The sequence below is a fragment of the Mesocricetus auratus genome, unplaced genomic scaffold, assembly GCF_017639785.1.
Source record: "Mesocricetus auratus isolate SY011 unplaced genomic scaffold, BCM_Maur_2.0 Super-Scaffold_100019, whole genome shotgun sequence".
NCBI classification, from domain to species: domain Eukaryota; kingdom Metazoa; phylum Chordata; class Mammalia; order Rodentia; family Cricetidae; genus Mesocricetus; species Mesocricetus auratus.
In genome coordinates this window covers 7,718,282-7,745,845 of record NW_024429200.1, presented here as the reverse complement: position 1 = coordinate 7,745,845, position 27,564 = coordinate 7,718,282, and the positions used below count along the sequence as shown (strand labels likewise).

The 27,564-nt window shown below is 44.8% G+C and overlaps 1 protein-coding gene across 4 annotated transcripts in view; it reads left to right on the top strand.

Annotated features, from left to right (window-relative positions):
• Window positions 1–1,889: 1,889 nt before the first annotated feature.
• Window positions 1,890–27,564, top strand: part of Lrguk (leucine rich repeats and guanylate kinase domain containing) — a 110,311-nt gene continuing 84,636 nt past the window's right edge. The window contains exons 1-5 of one of the 4 annotated variants that reach the window (XM_021234267.2): window positions 1,890–2,055; window positions 8,978–9,085; window positions 11,047–11,128; window positions 15,264–15,364; window positions 19,683–19,764. In XM_021234267.2, the coding sequence (XP_021089926.1) occupies window positions 15,284–15,364; window positions 19,683–19,764 (163 nt within the window). In that variant the 5' untranslated portion in view covers window positions 1,890–2,055; window positions 8,978–9,085; window positions 11,047–11,128; window positions 15,264–15,283. Of the gene's footprint in view, window positions 2,056–2,310; window positions 2,762–8,977; window positions 9,086–11,046; window positions 11,129–15,263; window positions 15,365–19,682; window positions 19,765–27,564 lie in introns of those variants that run through there. The other 3 variants (XM_040728633.1, XM_021234266.2, XM_005082385.4) reach the window with 3 other exon arrangements.

Sequence of the window (27,564 nt, the reverse complement as noted above, 5' to 3'; positions counted from 1 at the left end):
TCTCTGCCAACAGCTTCCCGCCCTGGGTGCCTCCCCGAGAGAGTTACATGCCTGACGATGCCGCCCTTCGGTGTTCTCAGGTCTCCCGGTGAGCAAGGATCCAGAGCTAACAGAGAAGGCCCCGTGTCTCCAGCTGACCACATCCTACTGCCTTGGTCTAGCCCAAGACTTGCCTGGCCTTGGCATCTTTAAAGATGCTCTCAAGCAGCCTCCCCACTATTGGAAGCTGCGGATACATGGATGCGATTACTGGTGTCTTAAACTATCTGAGTTTCAACACACTGTTCCCTCATACCCCACCCTCTGCTCAGCGCTATTCTCTTTACTCGGTATCTTAAGGCTGCCATCGCTGTGGTAAAACACCACAGCTAAAAGAAAGTTGGAAGGGAAAGGGTTTATTTCAGCTTAAGACTCCTGGGTCACATTCAGTCACTGAGGGAAGTCAGGGCAGGTACTCAAGGCAAGGAACCAGGAGACAATAACTGCAGCAGAGGCCATGGAGGGAAACTGCTTACTGGCTTGCTCAGCCTGCAAAAGCGATTCAGGACCCTTTGCCCTGGAGTGGCAACATTCCCAAATTCCTTCTCTTATGAATTCTGAATACGGTTGTCATCTCTGGCATTCCCTTACTGATTTGCTTGGAAAGTATCTTTCCCTGTGTTTCACTCTAGTGTTTGCATGACAAACATATTTTTCATGCTTTGGAATTATTCTTTGACAGACCCCAAATCTACAATAAGCCACTTTTCTCAGTAGATTGCCATTGGCAAAGTCTCTCCATTACAAATGCTGGTTAAGTTATTGCAAACACACATAGAGTTTGTTTTGCATTGTTATAACTTCTGCAGGAGGAGAGCAAACAGTCTAGTCTTCCCAGTTAGGGGGAGCCAGACCCCAAGGCAATGAGGTTGGAGAAAAACCCCTTGTCAGAATCTGTACCTACTAGAAAAAGGAATAAGAAGCAAGGCGAGCCTAGCAGAGAGATACTTTGTGTCCTTTACAGTTAAGAGCAGCAAGATAATGAAGGAAGGTAATTCTGAAAGCTTTATGTCAGTTTTAATGGTCCCTCAAGCACTAAAACAGCTAATAGTCTATGGATAGTGTCCATAAGGATTTTTTCCTCCCTCTCCCTTGACAACCATCGGCAGGATCATTTTGCATTTGTAACTGCTGTCACTGAAGTGTGGAGAAAAAGCCCTGCAAGCCAGAGGATGAGGATCTCTATTGTCATCATTATATGGCAATAATAGTTACCAAGTTTTTTTTGTGGAGCTTACGGCTATAGATTTGGGTTTCATAAAATCACACTAGCATAAAACCATGCTCTGTAGTCCTGCAAGAAGAACATTTATAAAATGTAAAAAGAACTATTCAACAAGATAAAAATAATTACCAGTGCAAGTCACCTGACTAATACAATTATTTATGGGACGCTAAGAGCTCTTCAGAGGCATTCAGATACACTGTAGTTGGATTCACTCTCTTTCCTTCTCTCCACCCCCCCACGGTAAGTCTCCCTCCCCCGAAGGACCAGGCTTAGAGTTAGCCAGGAATGTAAATTAACTGCAAATGAGCTTTCAGAAGCCCTTTGGTGGTTTCTCTTCATTATCCACCAAGAAAGCAAAAGGAGAGGGTCAGGTCTTCTAAGTCCATCACATCCTCACCTTCTCCTACTGTGCTCTGCATAGCACTAAGTTTCAACTTTACTAGCTTTCCTACTGACAGAATTAGGGATGCCAAGCCCTTCCTATCAACTTGACACAGGTTACAATCATCAGAGAGGAAGGCGCCTCAGTAGAGGAAATGCCTCCATGAGATTCAGCTGTAAGGCATTTTCTCAATTAGTGATCAATAGGAGAGGACCCAGCCCCTGGTGGGTGGTGCCCCCCTGGGCTGGTGGTCCTGGGTTCTATAGGAAAGCAGACCGAGCAAACCATGGGGAGCAAACCAGCCAGCAGCACCCCTCCAGGCCTCCGCATCAGTTCCTGCCTCTAGAATCCTACGGTTTGAGTTCCTGTCCTGACTCTCTTCAGTGAAGAACAGCAATACGGACGTGTAAGTCAAATAAAACCTTCCCTCCCCAACTTGCCTTTTGGTCATGGTGTTTTGTCGCAGCAATCGAAATCCTAACTAAGACACTTCCAAAGTTTGATGGTGTAGATGAAGCAAGACTGAGATGCTTATGTGAAAGTTATCAAATGTGAGACGAACAAGTTCTAAGGCAGATAGTTGGAGACAAAGAAAGGGGGTAGAAAGGGAGATAAGAAACACAAGCAAAAAGGAACAAAACTAGCTACTGAACCTACTGAAGAGAGGAAAATAAAAGAAGCAGCAGGGAAAAGTAGTGCAAAAGTGATGGCCCACAGAGAGACCCGACAGACTGAGCGAGCACCCAAGAATGGGACTACAATCCCCAGAAGTCTTAGCGGCGCCTCAGGCCAGGACGTCAGTCTCCTAGGCAACGCATGTAAACAAGATGGCGGCCTACGAGAAAGGTCCCTCCAGAGGGAAAGCGCCCTCTCTCCAGGGAGGCTTGGGCGCCTCTCGAGCAGTAATCCAGGCAATACTGACGCTCGCAGCAAAACATCGTCGGACACCATGGCCTCCTTTCCCCATGGGACAGAAATCGAAAGGGACTTTCAGAAGCGCCTCCTCCTACCTCCTCCACCAGCTCATCCACCGCTCTCAGGAAGCGGAGGTGGACCATCAGGCCGAAGAGGAATCCGAGGAGTCCGAGGAGTCAGAAATGCAGAATTTGGAGGTGTGTCCCACCCGCACCCTCACTCCAGTCCCGGGCTCCCTCCGGCTGCCAAGCCTGGCCGCCTCAGATGCCGCTGGCTCCTGCGCCTGTGTCCCCGGCTGGGCCCCCTCCTTTCGGCCAGGCTCCCCTTCCCCAGACAGCCTTCCTTCGCGGCTCGTTTCTGTCCTCCAGTTTCTGGTGATCTCCTCCTCCTGCCTGGGGGCGAGGGGGTGGGGAGCCGAAACCCTCCAAATGTCTGCTTTCTTTTCCTGGTTTCCTATGTATCAGATTACACGCTGCCACTGCGAAGGAATAACCTGTGTGTTTGTATAGAGGTTATGGGTTTAACGCTTTCAAAAGTACCCCTTGACAAAGTTACTACCTTAGTAGCAAGAGGCAAGAGTCGGTTTTTGATATCCCCAGCATGTATCTCCAAACTCTCCAAACTGAAGTGCTCCGCACTCTTCCAGGTTTGGGCTCATCGTCTTCCTCCCTCCGGGGTGAAAAATAGCTTTTTTTTTTTCTTTTTCTTTTTTCTTTTGAAATAATCTAAACTCTCCGTCAAAGACCAAATAACTGAAAAGTTCTATATATTACTTCTGCGAAGGGTATATGCCAGTTAAGGCACTCCCCACAATTCCTGGTCAAGAAGGGAGAGTTCAGAGAGTCAGTGCACAGTCACTTATGAGCGGATTCGGGTTACGGGAGTATTCCCGACATTCCCACCTCCATCGCTTTTCTACGGTCTGTTTTCTACTCGCCTACTTCCGCTTCCCCTCAACCCTCGACTGTGTGCCCACACACTCAGCTGCCCTTTCTTACCCTCTTCTCCCTGTTCACCTTTCATTCCATTTCTTCTAAATCATAAGTTGATTGGTTCCCCTCCCCCACAGAGTGAGGCTTTTCTCTGTTTTAGCTACTCAGAATCGATGTTTTTTCTTAATTTCAATCTTTTACCTGTGTGTCGGATCCCCTTCTTTTCTTTTCCTTCAATTTCTTGGCGCCTGCGTGTCATTTCCTAGTCACCTTTCTCCCTGGTGTCAAACATCTCTCTCCTGGTTCCTGCTTGCTTGTACAAGCTCCTTCTCTGGCTTGTCTTACTTCTGACTCTTCCCTGTGTAGCCTCCTGTGACTCTAATTCTTCCCTTCCTTAGGCCCTTTTGTCCGCTTTGACTATTTGGCCGACCCCCCCCCATCTCTCATTTTGTCTTTCTTTTGATACTTCTCTCTTTGTGATCTGGTTACATTCTAATTTCGCTTGAAGTTGATGGTAGAAGTGTACCAGAAATGGTGGGTCTACCTACACTCCCTGCACTGGGAGGCAAAGATAGGAAGGTTGTCCCGAGTTAGAGGTCATCCTGGTTTACGTAGCCATTGGCTGTGAACCTTGATGATAGAACCACACTGTGAGACCCAGCCTTAAAAATAATAGTAATAATAATAAAAGAATAAAAAACGAACTTAAACAAACAAACAAAAAGCCATCATTTATTTTACTCTTCCTTTGTTGGTTAATTTTGCTACCTGCGGTTTGTGACTACCGCAAACGGTAGTAGTGTTTTTGCTCCTTTGAAATGTTTGTATGGTTTCCACCACCCTCTACCCCAGAGGAATTCACAAATGAACCACCAACATACTTTATGATTCTAATTAGCACAGGCTCCTTGGCTATGGGTTCATTAGAGCCATCGTTAATGTGTCTTCAGCACGTTATTAACAAGCCATAGAAGGGGCTGGTCAACTGGCTAGTCCTTGCTGGCTTAGGGAATCTGTTGAGGACAAGTTTATTACTTATTCCAGTTACATTCTAAATACCGATACTGGCTTTGGCTTTGCATGGTATTTGCTTAAGTTTTAAAATGTGGAATGAGCTGAAAAGTTATAAAGAAGCGTATGTTCATGTTGAGTGGTTTATTTCCCACATCTTACCCTGATTACCAGTAATAATGCGGTAGGTATAACCAACAATGCAGCCAGCTTCAAACTCCAGAAGCCCTAATGAATTTAAGAGAAGCAGTTGAGACCAGCTGTTTGGAGCTCTCCCTTTGGGATGAAAGACTTGTGGTTGAGATCTGGGTTAGCCTCTTGTTAGTAGCAAGATTTTGAATATGTTCCTTGTCTTGTCTAGAACTCAAAATACCAGTTTGGTAGTCCTCCTTGTCTCATAGGGTAATTAAATGACATCCTGTATGTAAAATGCTTAGCATGGGGCAGGTGGGAGGGCTTTACAGGTAAAGACACTTGCTGCCAAGCCTCCTGACCTGAGTTCAAGCCCCTTCACCCACTTGATGGAAGAAGAGACTTGACTCCCCAAATTTGTCCTATGACTTCCAGACATGTGCCATGGTGTGTGTGCATGTTCGCAAACACACATACAAATAAACATTTAATAAAATTTCAAATATAGTCCTGATACTTTAATAGTAACTCATGTTTTTAACTGCTACCTATAACTCATTAAGTGATTTTAACCTTATTGAACAAACATTTATGGGGTGATTGCTTAATAGAATGTTTTTTATTACGCATTCTTTCTTTGACCATGTCTTGGCCCAAAATTTGGCACAGGAAAACCACCCTATTGCCAGTAACTCAAGATGAGCAATCATGCCTATTCATTGGGATAGTTATAGACTTCAAATTTAGTTTCCACCCAGTTTCAAACCAGGGACCTTTTGTATGTTAGGTAAACGTGATAACCACTACTCTACAGAACCCCATGACTTCAAATTTAGTAAGAGACTACTTCAGAGTTTTCAATATAGTAATAATCTGGCAGATAGCAGATTCTCAGAAGTTATAGACGTGATAAATAATAACAGCAGTTAAAAAAGAAGACGAAAGTGTGAAGACATGCATTGCGGTTCCTGCTCTCAGAATGGACACAAGAGTAAGTCAAGCAATTAGCACCTGAAGTGTCACTTAGGGAGTTAGGTACCGCTGCACTCGGGAGTTACAGGTAAGAGCAGACAAAGCGGCTGAGATGGAGCCAGGTTGTAGAGGGCTCTGCTCCGTGCAGGGCCACACACTTGATATTTTAAGTGGTTCTCTGCTAAGCAAGTAAATGTAGATAAGAGGAGAGTAGGGTTCTAGCAATATCTATAGGGGAGCAGCAGGAGTCTGGAGTAAGGGACTGCCTGGGAATACAAAGTAGGTTAAAGAGGGTCTTACTGTGTGGAGCCTTGCCTTGGGGAGCTGAGAAAATGCTGGCAGTTGTGCACACCCTGATACCCACGGCTATGGTGACAAGCAGGCCCTTCCTGCTAGAATAAGTACGGAATGGAGTGGAGTGGGGTCAGATGACCTGCAGAGCTCTAGGTGGGGAGTTGGGGAGGGAGGCAGCATTGCCGATGGCCCACTGCCTCCTAGGGTTTACATAGGACATTGGCACTTCATGTACAGGCATGAATGTCCTCCCTGCTTGTGAGCAGTGTGGCAGCTAAGGGACATTGGCACACAGTACATTTATTGAAACCATCGATGTGTTTCAGGCACTGTGCCAGGAGCTTTCTGCATATTATTTGTTTCACTCTCCTTAAAACATTAAAGGAAGGGATGGGAGAGAAACGATGACCTCCCTAGTCTTCTAACTGCCGTAGCCGGACTTATGAAACAAAGTGACAGTGGGCAGATTGACATAGATGAGGGGTTTGGGTATGTTGATTTTTAATATTACATGCCTTAGGGTTATCATAGGAAAAGATTAAAAAAACTATCACTGGCTCGGTGGTGATGGTGCATGCCTTTAATCTCAGCACTTGGGAGGCAGAGGCAGGTGAATCTCTGAGTTTGAGGCTAGCCTGACCTACAAAGCAAGTTCCAGGACAGCCAGAGCTACACAGAAAACCCCCCTTTGGAAAAAACAACCCCCCCCCCGAAACAAAACTAAAATGGCCTTTACTATTTGTTTTTTGTGGTGGTCTCCATCTTTGCAAACAGAAGTTTCCTTGGTGAGGGGTGAAGACTATAGTTATCTGTGGGCATAAGGGCAGATGTTTATAGATTGTTATTAGGGGATATGCTGGCTTAGTAAATTGGTGGTTGTAGATTTTCCTCCGGTAACCACACCTCCAGGAGCACTGAGTAGTTGGTTAGAATTCCAGTGGGGATGCAGAGATGGCTCAGGTTAAGAGCTCTAGCTGCTCTTCCAGAGGGGCCAGGTGTGATTTCTAGCACCTACATTGTGGCTCACAACCATCTGTAACTCTAGTTCCAGAGCATCCACAGCCCTTTCCTGACTTCTACAGGCACCAGGCATGTATGTGGTACACAGACATACATGCAGACAAAACACCCATACAGACAAAAATAAATAAGTACACAGGTAGAAAGAATATATATATATATATATATACATACATACATACATACATACATACATACATACATATATATATATATATATATATATATATATATAAAGTGTTACAGGTCCTGGAGAAATGATTCAGCAAATAGAGCTGCTGTTCTTGTAGAGGACCCTGGTTTGGTTCCTAGCACCCAATTGGTGGCTCACAACTATCCAACCATCCATAACTTGTGTTCCAGGGCTTCCATCACCCTCTTCTGTACCCCTTGGGTATTGGATGCACTTGGTGTGCATACATATGTACAGGCAAACCACTCACACACATGAGATAAATAATGTTAAAATATCGATTACAATTATTTATTCATGCGTGTGCCACACATGTGGAGGTCAGAGGGCAACTTGGAGGAATTTACTCTCTTCTTCTGTCATGTGGTTCTGGTGACTAAACTCAAGTCCTTGGGGCTGGAGGCAAGTGCCTCCACCTACTGAGTCATCCTGCTGACCTGGAAAATTTTTGTATGGGAGATTTGAGAGCTTACACATCGTGTTAGCAGGGGAAGGAAGGGTAGAGGGAATGTAGGCCACTTAGGAGGGTGGGGACAAATGCTTTTATGGAAAGATATGAGAGCTCTTAGAATAGATGGGCACTAGAGGTTGTGACAAAGCTCGCCTCACTGTGGTGTCAGCCTCTCTTCGCTCCTGTGGTAAGGGTCAATCTCCTCCAGCTGATGAAACTCCTGGGGAGGGGATTTATACCAGTCGAGTTCCTTTTGAAGGATCGGCCTCTCTGTAGATAAAAGCAGTTCAGAGAAAGCCTCTCCTTCATTGCTGTTTTCTTTTTTTTCAAGTGCCTTCAGCTCAAAACAATCAATATTCCAAAAGCAGCCTACTTTGGAGGGATGGTGTGTCTAGATCTCCTTTAAAGAGAAACATACTTTCTGTTTAAAGGTAGAGGAACGAGGCTCAGAAAAAGCTTTACCTCCCCCAAGTCACGTGCAAGAGGTGGGATTCAAACGGTCTCCATGCAGGCAATCTTCCCTGGGGAGAAAAACTCTTAGAGCAGCAGGAGTCTCCATACTTACTTCCTCAGGACCAGCAACCCAGACGTCATTCTTGGCTCCTAGGTTAGTAAAGAACTAAAGAGGAGACGCTTTCCCACCACAGTTCACGCGCTCTTCATGGTTAAGTATCGAGTATATCAGTCTGTCACGATGACTGTGTTCTCTGCCATCATGTGGATGCCAGTGCCATGCTGGCCATTGCAGAGTTCAAGGCAGTGGCCATGCAACATACACACTGCTATGTTGTCTCTTCTGTCTGCCATCACTGGGGAAGAGCCATGCCCATCCATTGACTTTAGACCAAGGACAAACCTCCCATGAAATCATCTTGTAGATTAGATGGATCTGACAAAAATAGATACAAGAAAGTGAACTGAGGACTTGATTTGTTCAGCAAGAATACCAGATTTCGAGACAGTATTGTCTACATTTGACATAACCATCCTTAGAGATGTGGGCGAGCAGCCCAATGCAGAATCAGCTTGGGTTAGACAGACTGAGTTTTCATTCCAGCTCTGTCACACGCTGTCACGCCATTTGGAGCAGGGTCACCTCTAAGCCTTGGTTGCTTCATCTGTAAAACAGAGAATGACTACTCCAGGGTTACTTTGAGAGAAGAGCTCCTACACGGGGCCACTAGAACTGATGTTCCTACGGCCACTGTCTTCTCTCATCATCGATTACCGCACGCAAGTGACCCCCTGAAAAGTCAGTGGCAGCAAGACATGACTTTGGTGGGCACTTACTCAACTGCGTATAGTATGTGATGTCTTCCTTCAGCCTTTTCCCTGGGAGCCGGGTAGGGACAAAGCGGATGGTCGCCTTTCTAATGCGAGCTCTCTGCCCACCGTATGCTTTCTGCAGGAGGAGTTTGACGGGATCCTGAAAGAGGAGATCGTGGCGGAAGCACTCAGTGGATTGGGGTGGTCAGGCCCTGGGACGGAGCAGGTTTACCTCAACCTAAATTTATCAGTGAGTATGACGGGGTCGCCGCAGGCTGGCAGCATGGACAGATCACGTTCGTTTTCTTTGGTACTCGTGACTTTTGTAGTGGCGCTAAACTTCAGGGCCTCATGTCTGATGGAGGTTAGTGATGAGAGACGAGTGTGTAAATGCTAGGCTTCAGAGAGCCTCGGCCATCAGAGTATCAGCTCCCCAAATTCCTTTGTTTTCCACTCTCTTTGTGCTCTCTTTCATCCTAAGTAGTCTATATTATAGTAATCAATGCTTTCTTCAGGAGCTTGAACTTGGATCTGTAAAACCAATCAAAACTCTGTAAGAATTTTCCCTAACTTTCTATCTGAGTCCCAGGGAGCCAAGTATTCTGATACCGATTTTCCCCTTACATCGAGAAATAAGTAGCTTTGGGCTATCTTTTATTTTCATTAGGTTCCCATCATTAGAGCAAAAGAATCTATTGTCATTCTTCAGTCTTCAAGACCTCAGTCCTGGTCCAAGAGCAGCAGAGAACCATGGTTCAGCTTTGGCTGTGAGGGGTAAGAGCTGAACACCCACAGCTCAGCTTCTCTCCTAGGAAAATAATCTAACTCCTTTTGCTTCCATTAAAAACAAAAAGAACTTGAGGGGCTGGGGAGCCGACTCAGTGGGCCAAGTGTTTGCCGTATAAGTGTGAAGGCCAGGGTTCGGATCCCAGGCATGCTGGCATGGCAACCTCGTCTAGTTGAAAAGGAGAGCACCAGGTTCTGTGGGAGATGCTGCTTCAATACAGAAGGTGAAGGAGACAGCGCCACAGCTCACGCGCGCGCACACACATGTGCACTGATTACACACATGTGCACCCACACCTGTACAGTATACACTTTTCTTTTAAAAGCACACTGAAATTTTACTATGGCTTCATCATTTGGCTCACTCCTGACTGGTCTAATGCATTGTAAGGATGTTCTGCTTTGGATTCGAACTAGTAAAATATCCAAGGACTACTGAGGTGTTGTCACCTGTGCTGACTTCATAGCATGTCCTTCAGGGTCAGCATACCAAGGCCATGCCTCTCCATCCCTGTGGTTGTCATTGGCACTGAGGAGTACCCTGTTCACACAGCACTGTGTAAGACATTGAGGCAGTGTAATTCTAGCAGCCAGCACAGCTACATGAAGGTCCATTTCAACCCATAGTCTACTTATGTATGTAGTGCTGTGCCTTAAACTGATCTGCCAAAAAAGCAATCCTGTAAATCTTATTTCAGCCAGAGGGATGGAACTTAACTTATTTTGCCACTGACCTCCTTACTGTTGAAATATTATGTGCTGTTACTTGGCCTCAATAAACTGTCTCACTGAATATACTTCTGGTTCACTGATTTTTTTCCCCTCATAGTTTACTTATGCTACACATAATAATAATAACTACTATTATTATTATTTATTTTACTTTCTCTAATTACCTGTGCATATATCTTCTCCTCTGCCAAAGTCCTAAATTCTTAAAGGCAAAGTTCTCAATAAGCACAGTGATGCACACAGTAGGCCCTCTTGCACCAGCCCACATTAAACAGCCATCACTGCCCTACATGAGAACTTTCTGTCAAATGACTCTTTATTAGGTATCTTTGGCTTTGTTTACGGCCTGTGACAGAATGACAGAAATCTTCATCCCATGGGATCAGATTGCCTCCTAACTACACTTGAACTCTCATGAGTCCTGTTTTCTGGCAGGAATTCCCCTTCCCCTCCTCTCTCCCCCTTCCCTTTCCCCTTTCCCTCCTCTCCCCCTCCCTTCCCTTCTCCTTCTCCTTCTCCCTTTGGCGGCTCTGTAGTTCATTTTGAGATCCCATTAGTAGCAGGCCTTAGATTTTATTCTCTTGCTTCTACACGTTGGAAAGAAACAATGGCGTTGTTTCCAGATGTTGCGTGAAGGCTCACACGAACACTGTAAATGTCATATTAAAGCCTTCTCCATTTTCTCCCTCTCAGAACTACGATTTAGTCGACATCAGCATCCTGTGTGGCTATGTTCACCTACAGAAGTTGAATCTTTCTTCAAACAAAATTGAAGGTACGTGATTGCCAGCCGAGTGGATTGATCACTGAAATAGTGCAAAAATGTACAGGCTAGAGAATTTAATGTGGTTTAATAATACTGAGCTTGATATAAGTGATTTGTAGGTCCACTTGCATATTGGACTATTGCTTTCTGTGGAGAAAGAGAGAGACAGAAAAAGGGGGGACAATGAGCCATAAATGAAGAGAAGACGGGTAGATCTTCAGTGTTTTGATACAGTTGGGGTGCATCCAGGGAGCCCCACAGGGGTTGGTACTTGCAGAATGTTTGATGACACCCTTTTTTCATCTAGTTATTTATCTCAAACGAATTGGCTTTCCCCACCCCCTCATGGACATTTTACACTAACGTTTCATCTTAGCTAGCTCCTTCTATTATTGTCTAAGTACCAGGGCTTCATGGTGTCAGCCCTGGTCCCCATCTCTGTGTGTTTAGCTGATTCTTCTGGCTACATCCTCTGAAATTCTTTTTTTTTTTTTTTTTTGGTTTTACGAGACAGGGTTTCTCTGTATTGTTTTGGAGGCTGTCAGTCCAGCCTGGCCTCGAACTCACAGAGATCCGCCTGCCTCTGCCTCCGGAGTGCTGGGATTAAAGGCGTGTGCCACCACTGCCCGGCCTGAAATTCTTTCTACTTGTCATGATGCCTTCCTTTATCACACTTAATGAACGTACCCTGCAATTGCCATGTTTTCTTTAAAGCCTGGTCCTCGTTTCGGATTTTCTGATCTTATTTGATGTTAAAACTATACATATTTTTCTTTAGGCTTCTAGAGACACAACAAATACTTATTTCTGGTCTGCTTTCTCCACTGAGTATCTTTCTGCTTGCTTCTTTCACCCGCCTTCAAGAAGACCTTGATGCCACTGATAATGGTCTCTCAATTTCATTTTCCAATTCCCCTCATCGGACCCTAATAATTAAACTCCATCCCTCTCATGCAGGCAAGCTTGTATCCAATCCAAATTCCACTGTTGGAGAGATCATTACATTGTTTCCTATTTTTTATGAACTCATTTTAGAAAATTGCAAACATGAGCAGAGAAAATTCCGGAATGAATACTGAGGCTCAGCAGCAATAGGTGGGGGCAGTCTTGTTCTATCTGCACCCCTACACCGTCCCTCTTTCTCCACGTTACTTCAAAGCAAACCTCAAATCATGCGATGACCCAGCCACCGGGAAGGCATTTAAGCTGTCACCGGCAGGGGTGCTCTGCCCACCCCACAGCTCTGAGGTTGGTTTTCACTCGCACTGAATAAAAAATTGCAGCCTCGATGCTCAGTGCCAACAGCAAGCAGAGACTTAGCTTCATAGCCTGACACTCAAGGTACTGCAACTCAAAGTCCTCTCCACACAGGCCACTCCTCCTGGGTTCTGTATCATCAGGAGCCTTGGAGTCTGCTGTGTGTTGGTACGGCAGTATGTTTTCCTTTGGGGGGATGTCAGCCTTATGGGTGTCCTGAGGTAGCCACATTTCAACTTTCAACAGAATCACTGTGTGTAGTTGGGGGCTGTTAGCACACAGACTGCTGAATCCTTCCCTCAGAGTTTCTGACTCAGTAGAACTGGGGTAAGGGTTGAGAATTTACATTTGCAGTAAGTAAGGGTAAGGCTGATGCTGCTGGTCCAGAACCTTTGGTGTAGACATAAGACGCTTCTGCCATCTGGTGGACAAAGAGGTTACTACACCAAGGAGGGACTACATGGATTTTAGCAACCCAGGGACTGTCTCTATCACAGTGATTTTTAAAACCTTAGCTATGTACAGAGTATGAGATGTTCTTACCATCTCATTGCATCTGTCTAAATATTAGCTGTTGCTTCTACTTTAAAACAGATAACCATGCAGTTGGCATTAAAGTTGGACCCCAATAGGAGTTCAGGGGCTCAGTAGAAACGAATAGAAATGAAACCACTTCTAGTAGACATGCAGCTGAGTGCAGAATAGGTAGATGCAGGCTGATAGATATGGTCTGCTAAGCATCTGATGTCCCCATAGAATAGGTAGATGCAGGCTGATAGGTATGGACTGCTAAGCATCTGATGTCCCCATAGAATAGGTAGATGCAGGCTGATAGGTATGGACTGCTAAGCATCTGATGTCCCTATAGGTTTCGTTACACAGGCAGCCTTCCTTGATTGACCCATTGATTGCTACCAAAATGTTACTATCCCAACACGTCTCCTCTTTTAGAGATGTTCATAACTAAGCTACTGTTTAACAAGAGACCTGAAGTAGAAGTTGGTGGGAATTATCTACCTTCAGAGAGCCTTGATCCGGCATACTAATTACTTTTCTGTTTCTGTCATAAAATTCGTTGACCAAGGCAATATAGAAGTAAGAGTTTATTTGAGCTTATAGTTCCCGAGAGTTAGAGTCCATAATGACGACGGCATAGCCTCAGGCAGCAAGCAGCAGACACGGTGACTGCAGCTGGAAGCAGAGAGTGGAGAGCTTACGTCTAGAAGCCCAAACAGGAGGCAGGGTGAACTGGGAATGGTGTGTGGCTTTTAAAACCTCAAAGTCTGCCCCCAGTGACGTAATTCCTACAGCAAGCTATACCTACAGCAAGCTATACCTACAGCAAGCTATACCTACAGCAAGCTATACCTACAGCAAGCTATACCTACAGCAAGCTATACCTACAGCAAGCTATACCTACAGCAAGCTATGCCTACAGCAAGCTATGCCTACAGCAAGCTATGCCTACAGCAAGCTATGCCTACAGCAAGCTATGCCTGCAGCAAGCTATGCCTACAGCAAGCTATGCCTACAGCAAGCTATGCCTACAGCAAGCTATACCTACAGCAAGCTATGCCCAAGCATCACCCCCAGCTGAGGACCAAGCATTCAAGTGCCCAAGACTACAGGAACCATTCCTCATTCAAACCATCACAAAACGCAAGATGTCAGAGCCGTCGCTCACTGCCTGCCAGCCCTGCCCAAGACACGGCTGGCCCGCCGCCCTCTCCCAATCTGCAATTGTCGGTGCCGTTTGGCTTGGCCTGGCTTTACCTGTCACTGGCATGGCTATCCTGGTTCTCTGTGTTCTCCAGAATGAGAGAGAAAGGGAGTGCTTCCTCCAAACCACTTACAGGTGGTGAAATGAATTGCTTGCACCAACAACGTTAGAGCCCCTACTATGTGGATTCTGGTGCCCAGTGTGCGTCTGCTGTGAGGAGAGGGGGACAATGGCAAACCCTGCATCACAATCACAGCTCACGTGTGACGCCATGTGTGGTCTCTATTAGCACAGTGTTTTACTTAGCACCAAGTGGGGGCTTATCTGCTTGGGATAAAATGCAGAGCTCAGATGTGACTTCGAGCCAATCCAGAGTCAAAGCACTGTAAGAAGTCATGGATCTAAGTCACCTCAAATAATTAGTGAGATTAAGGATGACGTCCAACTAAGACAAAATTGAATTAGCAACAGAGTCCACTAACCGTGGTATTTCCAGCCTTCTGAAAAGGCCCAATGCAGTTAGATAGGAGCTAATCACCAAGAGGAGCAGCTAAGGAATTAGCTTTGCATCCTTCCCTGTAAGGCTGGTAATGTTTGAAGCCCTTAGGGGCGAGCAGATTGTGGGGAGACGAGTGGGAACGTGCAGGAGTCCTCAGCCAGACGTTACTCGGACATCCCAGAGATACAGGAGCTGGAAGAAGTGCGTAGACCCTGGGGAAGAAAGGGAAGTTATTGCCTCATAGAGACTTTCACAGCTTATAATGTGTCCGGCACTGTTAGGACGTATTAGAACAAAGTGCTTTTTGTGGTTCCTCTACTCCTCAGCTCCCCCACCTCCTCCTACATCCTGGAATCTGTTCTACACTTTAAAAATATTTCACACAGCACTAATTTTCATTAATTTGACTCAGATGCGCTTGCAATGGGCATACTTTAAAAAGTTATTCTGATATGGGCCGGATGTGGTAGCACCTTTAATCCCAGCGCTTGGGAAGCAAGAAGCAGGTGAATCTCTCTAAGTTCTAGGCTGGCCTGGTTTACAAAGTGAGTTCCAGGCCAACCAGGGCTGTATAGTGCAATCTTGTCTGGAAAAAAAATGTGTTCTGATGTAATGTGCTTAAATGACTTTTTCTAGTAGCTTGTTGATTTACCTTTTTCTGCCCCCAGAATTGTCTTGTGTGAGCTGCATGCCGTATCTTCTAGAACTAAATGCTTCCCACAACAAGCTGACTACCTTTTTCAATTTCAAGCCACCCAAAAATCTCCAGGTATACTTATCAATACACTAATCACTACGGTAAGTGGTTGCCACGGCGCTTATGCAAGGAAGAAGTCAGTGGGGATAAGGTGTAGAACTTGCAGTGAGGGTGTCTGAATGGGAATGCCGACAGGTGTGCCACTGAGACGCTCCACCACCGTGCAGCCCTTGGGAGATCTTTGCTGAAACCTCACATTCAAAGAACCGGCTTCCTTCTGTCCTCTTGGCCATATTTTATTTCATTTTCTTAGGTTAAAGAGAAGATCTTTGTGGACTATCATGTCTTTGGTTTGGGGAGGCAGGTCTTTCCACGCAGCTCAGGCTGGCCTCAAACTCCTGCCCTTCCTGCTGCAGCCTTCCGAGTGCTGGGAGTCCAGCCGTGCGCCACCCCATGCTGCTCCCCCCAAGCAGCTCCTTTGCGCTTATTTAAGTAGCAGTGGCGATGGCGTCCCTTTTGTTACAGCAGCGCGCTGTAACAGTGTAACAGCGGAAACAGTGGTAACGCATTTCCTCGGTGCAAACATTGTCCCCTTCCTTATTCAGCCTTTGCTTTTTAAGAAAACAATACTTTATTACTAATGAGCCGGCTCTGCCGGGACAGTAATTGTGGGCCAGCAATGCAGGCCCTTTCCGTGTCTGGCAGCTTTTGTTCCCTTTAGTGTTGGCCGGCAGTGCGGCCCAGGTGGGAGCAGCAGCAGGTCGCGCCCTCTGCTGTTGAGCTCCTGCAAGCCTTGTGTCTCTGACACTCGCATAGACTCTTGTGAAGCTTGGGAAGCCCGACCTCCAGAGCCTCTGGCGCAGCCTTTTGCAGGAGCTGGCAGTGTCCAGTAAGGTCCGGGTAGCAGATTCCTTCCAGCCTTTGACAGTGACTAGTGTCCGAGTTCCAGGGCCTTCAGCATCTGACTCTGGACCCTAAGGACTCAGCATCCCTCTGGAAGGAACTCTTGAGTGACAGTGGCCTCCTTCAGCCTCAGCGCACGGTCTTCCCCGGTCTCCCTGTCACCCTGTTCCTACTCTTGTCATTCTCTCAGGCTGCCCTGCTGCCTCCTCAGCTCTGAGCCAGACACCTCCTTTTGTAACTTGGCTCGTTAGCTGCGCAGCTGTTGTAACTGCTGTCACTTTGATGCTTCCACTGTCACCGCCGCTCTGCTCCTCTGTTTGCTGCCTTCTTCGTGTCACCAGCTCTACTACGCTACTACAGCAGGCAAAAACAAAAGCCACCCCAGAGAAGCCTTCTGTGGGGCCTACAGCTGTAAACACAGTGGCAAGAGCTAGGAAAAGGTCTCCTTGCCCCTGGAATCTGAACCTCCTGCTCACATAGCCAGAGAAGGGGGTGTTGGGCCAATCACAGCTCATCTTGCTTGTAGGTGAAGGTTTGCATTTGCGCCAATGAACAGCCTTTTTATTTTCCTATCAGGGTCATCAGGGATGTGGGCCTCCATGCACCTTGCTGGATGGTTGTAAGACCATGTAGAGTTCACAGAGACTTTGTGACGACAAAGAAAAAAAAAGTGAAATTGTCCAGACTGAGGCTGCGCCTTCAGGAGCTAGAGCGTCCAGTTATGACTGTTAGGTAGTTTTTGCAAGCTTCTGTGGGATGCTCAAAGTGCTGGTGCTGATGTCAGGGAGGCATGGCTGGCCAGATGCCTATCGTGTATTTTGCTCAAGGTGGCCAGGGGTATCAATGGAGAGTCTAACAGCTGCCAGTTAGGGGTCAGATTGTCTTATCCCCTACATCTTTTCTTATTTATAGGAAACCAACCCCCAGAAGGAATGCTTAAAATGAGAATTCAAAGATCTTGTGATTGACACGAACATGACTTTTAACAGAGGTTAACAGTGGCAAACCCCTGCCCAGCAGCCTAGAGAGAAGTCTGCACCTCCTCTGCCCCGTTCTGCACCTCCCAAGAGCTGGGATTAAAGGTGTGTGCCACCACTGCCTGGCTATATTCATATTTCTTAAAATGTTTTGCTCTTAGCTGGGCGTTGGTGGCACACACCTTTAATCCCAGCACTCAGGAGGCAGAGGCAGGTGGATCTCTGTGAGTTCAAGGCCAGCCTGGTCTACAGAGCGAGTTCCAGGACAGCCTCCAAAACAATACAGAGAAACCCTGCCTCAGAAAACAAACAAACAAACAAAACCCAAAAAACATTTTTGCTCTTAGCTGGAGAGATAGCTCAGTGGATAAGAGCACTTACTGCTCTTGCAAAGAACTTAAGTTCAATTCCCAGCTCTTCATGGTGACTCATAACCACCTGTTAGTCCCAGGGGGTCTGATACCGTCTTCTGGCCTCTGTGGGTACCGGCCGCACATGATGCAGGCAAACACTAACACATATAACTCAAACAACTGTTTTTTAATGCTTTGATCTTAGTAGGTAAACATGTTAATTTGATTTGGTGGGTGTTTTCTATAAGCTATAGGTTCCAATGGGAGTCATAGAGATAAAATAACACTTAAGATCTCTCAAAAACCCAACATCACTGGTACATGGAAGGCGTGATGTTGGCATACACAGCCTCAACAAAGGTGTATACAGATACTATGCTATGGTATAAGAAAAAAAACTGCTATTATACTTAAACCCTTTCAGTAAGTTCACTTTTAGTCAATCATCATTATATAAAAGCAAAAGAAAACAAAAAACCAAATGTTAGACTGCATCTACCATGCTGTGTTGGGCTGTTTTCACACCACGTGTTTTACATGTTGACCATGCATGTAGACCTAAGTTTCTGTTCAGATTTGTGTCACTGAAACCGTGTCTAATTTACACATTGCTGTTCTTTAAGGTGGCTTGTACCATTCCTTCCCAGGGTTTGTCAACTTGTGTCTCACCAGCCATGTAGTCTCCATCCCATCCCTGTCATTTTATAACTGACGTGACCAGTTGTCTGCTCTTGACTTCCAGGATTGATTGTAGGAAAGTATTGTCTTAGTAAGTTTGGGGGCAGTGCTGTTTTAAAGGGCACAAGAGGGACAGTGTCTATTCAGTATCTTCTGGACAACCTTCTGGAATGAGATTGTAGCATCCTCACTGATCCCATTACAGATGGTTGTGAGCCACCATGTGGTTGCTGGGAATTGAACTCAGGACCTCTGGAAGAGCAGCCAGTGCTCTTAACCTCTGAGCCATCTCTCCAGCCCAGCATCCTCATTGAGTGCTCAATATAGTGCTTCAAAAATCTTGGGTTTTCTTGCCCTTTTAAAAAACATATTTTGCTCTGGTAGATGAATTAAGCAAAGGTCTTTATTTAATTAGTCTGTTTTTAGTCTCATTCTAGACTAGGGTCAACAGATGTTGCTGAAAATGCCTATCTAAATGAGTCAATTTTGGGAAAGTACATTGTGGTGGTTTGAATGTACTTGGCCCCATAACATCATAGGGAATGGCACTGTTAGGAAGTGTGGCTTGTTGGAGGAAGTATGTCACTGTGGGGGCAGGCTTTGAAGTTTCCTGTGCTCAGGATTCTGCTTAATGTCTCAGTTGACTTCCTGTTGCCAGCAAGCTGTAGCACACTCAGCTCCACTACTGCATCTGCCTGCACACCGCCAGGCTCCCCATCGTGATGGTAATGGCCTGAACCTCTGAAACTGTAAGCCAGCCACCCTCAATTGGATGTTTCCTTTATAAGAGCTGCAGTGGTCATGGTGTCTCTTCACAGCAATAGGAAGCCCCGCTCTAAGACATATACAATTGAAGCTCTGCAGCCTGAGGCTAAGTAAGGACGGCTCTGGCGGTTAGGGGCAACATGGGAGACTCTCTGTGGAACAGAAAAATGAGATGTGCACATAAGGGAAGTGAACGCAGCCTATTGGGTGTTAGAGAAAATGGAAGTCATGGTGATATGGGTGACGCTGGTAAATCCAGCAGGACAACTTTGGAAATTTAAGACAAGAGTTGAAAATCCAAGAGTAGGTGGGGCATGGTGGCACACACCTTTAATCCCAGCACTTGAGAGAGAGGCAGGCAGATCTCTGCAGGTTTTAGGCCAGCCTGGTCTACAAGAATTTCAGGCCAGCCAGGGCTACATAGTGCGTGAGGCCCTGGAGAGAAGGGCAGGGAACAGAAAGGGAGGAACCACCTTGTGGGCCACAAAGAAGACTTCTCAGTTCTCTCTCAAGGTAGGAATGATAATGTCGTGGTTAGAAAAGGCAGAGAGATGTCTGGTTTGGCTCTAATGCATCTACAGCAATCAATTGTAAGTTTACATCCAGAAACATCTTCTTGTTTCTTTTGCTATTAAACACTAGTGAGCCTGAAAGAAAGAAAGAAAAGAAAGAAAGAAAGAAAGAGGTAACATATTGTTCTCTTTTTGTCACCAGAAGGTGGATTTTTCCTCCAACCAAATTTCTGAAATGTGTGACCTGTCGGCATACCGCACCCTCACTCAACTGATTTTGGACAGTATCCTTTGAATGTGAGAAGGGGAGGCCGTGGCGACTTGACCCATTGGAGAGGGTGTTACAGACTACACGGAGTGGCATCAGATAAGTGGTTTCCCTGAAGTGTGTGGCTCATGTAACTGAAAAAGAATCAATAGTCATAAAACGAGGAAGGATGTTTGTTTACCAAGGACCAATTCTATAGCCAAAGCTGGCCACAGGCTTCTCACCCCAGTAGGCAGAGAAGGATGGTCCTTGACATGAAAGTTGAGCTGGTTCTTGATTCTGCAATTAGGGAAGTTCTGTTAAATGAGCATGTGTCCTCAAATTTACTTAAACTTTTGCCTTATACAAATTCAGAGTCTAAAAATCTAGATTTGTCATTAGAAAAATTAATAGTTATTTTACTGAGGAGTTCATACTGCCGCCTTTAAGTAAAGCAAGGCATTCTAGTATGTTATTTGTTTATTTTGTTGGGGGATCAAACCTGAGACCTCACACATAATTGGTAAGTGCTCTACCACAGACCTCTGTCTCCAGCTAAAATGTATTTAACTAAAAACAGGTGAGAAGCCCAGTTTTTGATGTATCTTCAGGAACATACATGTGTACATTAAATGAACCGCTCTCCCAGTCAAACAGAATGCAGACTTCAACTTGTGGAACCTAAAAGGTTAACTGAAGATCTGTGCATCTAATGAGCTTGAATCTCTTCTTTACACCAGAGACTGCTGCTCTCTGGGCAATAAGGGAGAAGGCCCTCTGTTGCTCAGAAAGCATCTTTCTACCCCCTTGAGAATTTGGGGGGCAGAACGGAGCGTGAGTTGATTGCCCCTGAGTGTCTCATTCCAGGGATGAGGCAGCAGCTTGTTTGTAGTAAGTCTGGTGATCCTGGAGATGGACTTTGCAGAGAAAGTCTCTACTCATGTGGAATGCTAGAACACATCTCACTTCCTTTCAAACTCATGGATGAAAATAAGCAATAAGTGAGCTGTTAGATGGTGCTCATGAGTAGCCCAATAGAGATACCAGATAAAGAATTAAACAAATGTTTCCATGGCAAATCAGAGGCACACACAAACACTGCACCTTCTTATAGAGCCTTGGCTTGACCGTTGTGTGTAATGAATGTTGAGAGGGAGAGGGAGCGGGAGAGAGAGAGACAGAGACAGAGACAGAGACAGAGACAGAGAGACAGACAGAGAGAGACAGAGAGACAGAGAGAGAGAGAGAGAGAGAGAGAGAGAGAGAGAGAGAGAGAGAGAGAGAGAGAGAGAGAGAGAGAGAGGAGACAGAAGCCACCTGGTTTGGAAATCCACTCACTTACCACTCATCTCTGGCCATGTGGGAGAGTGCTGTCAGAGGGACCTATTTGAACCAAGTATCTGGACAATTTGAGTGCATGGTAAAACTAAGGATCTGGCTATACCCTAAAGCCCTGCCTGTCAGGGGTTCAGCTTGCAGAGGCCCTGCCTGCCCCTCACGGTGCCCAGAGAACAGAATGGAGCTGTGTATGCAGAAGGTTCACTTTGGAAAGATACTTCAGTGTGCAGCCCAGAATTGCCAAAGAAAATAACTCTCACATATTGTAGACTCAGAATAAGGGTTTCACTTTAAAACATTTCTATCATGAGGGTTTTAATTTTTAAAAAATAAACTTAGCTTTCCATGTACAAAGGTAAAATATTAGAACTTTGTAAATGTCAAATAATGTAGTCATGTCATAAAGAAAGGAATTCGGTTTTCTTTGTTGAATGTGTACATTAGATGTAGCAATTGAGTCTTATCATTGACACATAGAGAAAGTAATTATTATATCAAGAGTAATGGAAATCCAGAATGTGGGCATATAGAATATATTATAGCATTTCCACCTGTGTTTGAAAAACTACAGAGACAATTAGCCAAAACAAACTGCTCTTCTTTAGCTATTAATGAAATAAAATTACAGATAGTTTAATACTAGAAACTTTACAAATATAATTAACACTAGCAGATTCAGGAAAATAAGCCTTTTTTTCCCTAAAGAAACTCAATTGATGTGTAAAATGTTATGAGATTCAGCACTCTTTAAAATTTTTTATTACATTTTATAGTTTATTTTGTATGCATGCATGTTTGTGGGTGCACACAGGCAGCATCCACAAGGAGGTCCGAGGACAACTTTTGAAAGTTCGCTCACTCTTTCCACCATGGGGGTCTCAGGGGTCCAACTCAGATCATCAAGGCTTGGTGCTAGGCAGGCACCTTTAGGCATCTTTCCAGCTCCCAAATCTGGTACTCTTTCACAATACAACTCAGGAGACTAGAAAGAAAGAGTTTTCCCTGAGTATGAGCTCTACAAAAGTATTTTAAGCACACTAATCTGAAAAACGCCAGCTGCTGGTAAGCACGCAGAGCGAGATGATGTCTCTGGAACTTGTCTGTGCTTACGACATTGGCTCACCCACTTTGAGAGCACAGCTTTCAGTTCTCCTATAAAGGTGCTGCACTCACTATGACCTCTTCTGACACTTCTGACTTCTGCAATTGGTCACACACACCTGGAGGCTTGCAGAGGCGTGCTGATTGTGGTGTTGGCTGTAATGCCAAAAATGGAAACACACCAATTGCTCAATAAGAAAAGATGTAGATAAATTATGCTATTGTCAGGTGTTAGCAAATGATATAGGCATGGAAATGGTTGAAATATACCAATGGATTGCAATAGAGATGAATATTTAAGGATCTTAGACTGTATTTTATGTTTGTGAATATTCTGCCTGTATGTACACGCATGCTTGGTGCCTGGGGTCACCAGATCCCCTGGAACTAGAGAAACAGATGTTTTTAAGCCTCCATGTGAGTGCTGGGAATTGAACCTGGGTTCTCTGCAAGAACATTTCTAACTGATGAGCCATCTCTCGATCCCAGAGGTGGACTTTAATAAAAATAAAATAACCTATGTTTAAAGGGAAAGAGACAATTCAGTATAGTATTGTTGAAAAGCAGACACAACGATTGAACAGGAGATGTGTGTGTGTGTGTGTGTGTGTTAAAACTGAAGCTCTGAGTCTCATACATGCTAGGTTCTATAACAAAGTCAAATTCCTAGCTCCCTTATATTTCAAAAGGAAAGTATAAGCTTAATGGTTTGTTCTAAGAATTAAAAACTGAATTTTCTTTCATTTGTTTTTATTTATGTGTATGTGTGTGCATGTGTGTTCATGCATGTTTTTATTCATGTGTGTGTATGTGTGAGTGCATGTATGTCCATGCATGTTTTTATATATGTGTATGCATGTGCATGTGTGAGTGCATGTGTGTGCACGCATCTTGCTTTTCTGTATGTACAACACATGTGTACAGTGTCCACAGGGGCCAGAAGAGGGTGTTGTACCCCCTAGAACTGGAGTTATAGGCAGTTGTGAGCTGCCTAGTATGGGTGCTGGGAGCCAAACTCAGGTCCTCTGAAAGAGTAGTATACATTTTTTTCATTATTTTTTATTACATTTTTTAAAAGAAAGTATCTTGCTTCATTTGTCAATCCCAGCTCCCTCTCCCTCCCTTCCTCCCGCACTCCTCCACCATACCCCCAACCTCCTACCCCATCCCCACTTCCTTCCACGTAGGGGATATCCAGAGTGTCATTTCACTCAGGGCATGGCCTAGGCCCTCCCCCAAGAGTCCAGGCTGAGAGAGCATCCCTCTTTGTGGCATGGACACACAAAGTCCATTTATATGCTAGGGATAAATACTGATCTACTGCCCAGGGCCCCACAGGTTGTCCAGGCCTCCTCGCTGACTCCAGCATTCAGGGGGTCTGGATCTACATTTTTAACCATGAAACCATCTCTCCAGTCCCAAACTGTGGAAATTCTTATTTGAATCATTTGAAATAAACCAATTATGCTTGTAATATAAAATGAGTATAATAGATTATATTAATATCTTGAACTATGTTGTTAACTATAAGGTATCAATTTTTTAGTTTATCATATTAGGTTATCTCATCTTTCTTTGTGTAGATAATTGATGCTTAATTGATAATCATTCTAAATTACAAGGTGAGAAACTTAGTCAAGGTTAAGTTGATTTATTTATTGTTAAATAAAGATGTAGTTTATTCTTTACCTTCCAAGTGTTAATAGGTCATTAATAAATTAAAAACATGATTCATAGAATTTAATATCTAGACAGGGTTTTAGAGACCACCCAGTGTTAATTACGTACTTTATGGGAAAGGAACTGAAGACCCAGGGAAGGTCAACACCTTGTTGGGGCTACCTGGTAAACCACTGCCTGACGTTACTATTCTAGATCATTTTGGCTTGCCCACTCGGCAATCCACCGAGCGATTACTACTTTAGTAACACTGCCATTTAAGCTATATGCCTGTTTCATTTCTCCTTGTGACTCACTCCTGTGGCAGAGACCACTTTTTAAGGTGATAGAGATCTCTCAGGATTGGTTGTGATTAAAGCCATCATTGTGACTGTCCACTGAGAGAGCCCTGATGGATTTCGGCTTTACTTCTCAGTGACTGTTTTCTGTACACCCAAACCATATTTTATGATTGTAGACAAAAGAATAAGAACAAATGCCGAACTAGTGAATAATTCACGCCAAGCGTTTATGACCTGCTGACAGCATTGCCGGAATGTAAAAATATATTGTTGGCTTCCCTAGGCCCCAGCCGTAAAGTTATGCTTAAGTGCCACAGGGTTCCTTCACTTGGTTTCCATAACAATCTAAAATTCCACTGTAAATGATTTATTCACAAAAATGGTAAAACTTCAGAGCTGCAGATTTTGAGTTCTCAGAGCCTTTGTCCTGAAAGCCCTCTTTTAATATTATAATGCATCTAAGAGGATTAATCCAGGAAACTAATTCATCAAAAATAGTCTAGTGGTTTATCAGATTGTACTTCTTCTTATCAGAAACTCCCAAGACCTCAGAAAGAATGTGAAATAATACTGTTAGGAGGAAAGACAGGAAGCACTCCATGGAGAATCTTAAACTAAGAAGATGGGAGATTAGAGGATGAAGGCATTCTGGCTGGCATGTGTGGCTAGCTGGGACCTCGAGCTGCTCATGGCGCAGTCATGTGTGCTGACTGTAATCAGCACCAGCAGTGACCGATGATGTAGCTGTTGGAGTAAGAGGGGGAAGAAACATGGCAACGTAAAGACCGTTGTCATTTCTAGGAAGAGTATTCTAGTGCTCTTCAGATGCCCAAGCAATGGATGCTCAAATCCCTTATATAAGATGAGATAGATGCTATGTCAACTGTTGTTATGCCACGTTGTTAGGGAGTCGTGACAAGGGAAAAGTCTATATGACATCCATACAGTCGTAGGTTTTCGAATCAAGTGTTTTCATCATGTGGTTGATTGGTTGAATGAACGGGTGTGGGATCTATGCAGATGCAGGGTCGGTGTATCCTTTACTTATGAGCCTTAGTGATTTATGGTGCCTGAAAGCCCTTCACTGTCAAGGGGAGTGAGGCTTGGGAGGTGGGAGGAGATGGTAGGGAGTGAACAGCCTTCTCCACAAGGATGCTAGTTGAACTCCTTACTCTTAGGAAACACTGTGAGCAACCACAGTGGGATCTGCTGGAGCCCGGGCTGTGGTTGCAGTGAGGTACTATGTTTCCCCTCCTGTCTTTCCTCCCAGCTCCCGCTTCAGAAAGCGTGACTCCTAGCAGTGACAGGTAGAGAGGAAGCTGGGGGCACCAGGGGAGTTGAGGCAGCCTCTGGGGTCTCAGAAACAAGCTTCCAATCCCCGATGTCACTGTCATTGTTAGAACTCCTGACTGCAGCTCCCAGCCCTCGCCTGCTTCTGGCAGCTGCCCACCACATCCGTTCACTCTGCTGTGATTCTGAGCATCTTCCTCTTGGTTGGAATAGAGCTTCCAGGACACTGTGGTTTGTGAAGCAGGACTTGAACACTTTGTTCTCCCTGACACTGGACAGATGGCTATTTGAAGTTTCCATGGTTTAATCTTTGTTGCCAAAGATTGCTTGCCGCAAAGATAGTTCATACACAGCTGTGCGAGATAATTTAATCTCTCATTTCTCATATTTCATGTTCATTTTCCATGATAGCCCATATCTACAAAGAGCTGTCCTTTGTCTATTTCCAAGACCATTGTTTAGCCAGCCCAGAGAAAATGGGATCTGAAAGCCAGTGTTTGTGAATAAGTATCTGTTTGTACGGTTATTTTGGCAGAGACCTTACTCATAGGAGATTTGAAATGGCATACTGACCACCATAAAACTGTGTTTCTGCTCATGGGTGGAATCTGGAATCAGTAAGAGAAACCTAGAAATTTCTGCTACGTTTGGTAGCATGTCATTGTCTGGTTTTCTTAGTTACCTCTCTCCCTGGTCCAGCTCTTTTTGAATTCAATCCCAGCCTTGAGTCATCCATTTCCATGCTAAGAGAGGATATGATTCCTTGGCCACGTGCGATTGTAGTGTAGTGATGATGCGAGAGCCTTATGGATGTGAAGACTAGCTCATTCGCACCCTTTTGAAAACAATTAAACGTGTGCTTGGACAATTTCATGCACTATATAATGTATTCTGTCTATTCTCATCCCCACCCTCTCTCATTTCCGTCCCACTCCCTTCCCCACAGGTTCCTTTCTGACACTCATGTCTTTTTGTTTGTGACTCACTTAGTTTAAGAAAGACTGTGTGGTCATGGATTTAAAACTATTCATTGGAGCCTGGTAGCTCACCAGTGAGTACACAGTTCTCTGAAAATAGTGACCCCCCCAATTTACCAGTAGCCAGTAGTTTAAGAGAGAAGGGTTGGGATCCATGAGCCCCTTCTTTAGCTTGACTGTTGGACAAGGCCAGCCTTATGCATCCAAGTGCAGGCTTAAGCAGCCGTCGTGAGATGTGATTGTAATGGCTGTGTCACTCCCGGCAGACGATTTTGCAGCCCTTCCTCCTATCTTCCAACTCTTACTTTTTCTACCCCTTCTTCCATGACACTTACTCAGCATTAGAGGGGTGGTGGAAATGTTCTTTTTAGGGCTGTGCATGCAACCATCACTGACTTTCAGCCCCTTGAGCAGCCATGAGTCTCTGCTTGCAATCAGTCACACCAAAGAGGAACCTCTCTCACTAAGACTTGACATTTGCATTCGTTTCTTGGCATAGATGTAAACATTTTGAAGGAAGTTTGGGTCCATGTTAGTTTAGCTAAACAAGAATAGTTAAGTTCCTCTGGAGCCCATGACCCCCCAGCCTCAGGTTGTCGATCAAGCATGGAGTACCAGGCATGGATTCTCTCCTGGGAAGTGCACCTCAAATGCAGAGACAATTGATTACTCCCATAATCCTTGTGCCATTATTGTTCCAGTACCCCACCCAATTTTTATTTATTTTTCCCGATGACTTAACTCCCAACCTCATGCCAATTTGGTGTTATCACCATGTTACAAATGCAAAAATCCAATAGTGAAGGGTTGTGTAAGCCTGTTAAGGGTTTTAGATTTATCCTATTAAAATTTTACTTGTGTGTGTGTGTGTGTGTGTGTTTGTGTGAGTATTTGTACATGAGTACAGGTCCCACTGTAGGCCTGAAGAGGGCGTCACATTTCCTGGGTTTGGTGTTACGCTGATTGTGAATTGTCTGACACGGGTGTTAGCATCCAAACACGGGTCATCTGCAAAAGCAATACACACTTATAACCTGTAAGCTACCACTCCAGCTCCTCTATGAGAACTTTTTATTTTAATTAGACAGGACATCCAATCAACATTTTGAAATAATTAACCTGAATTTAGCATGGAAGGGACTCGAGGGCAGGAGTAATGGTTATTAAAGG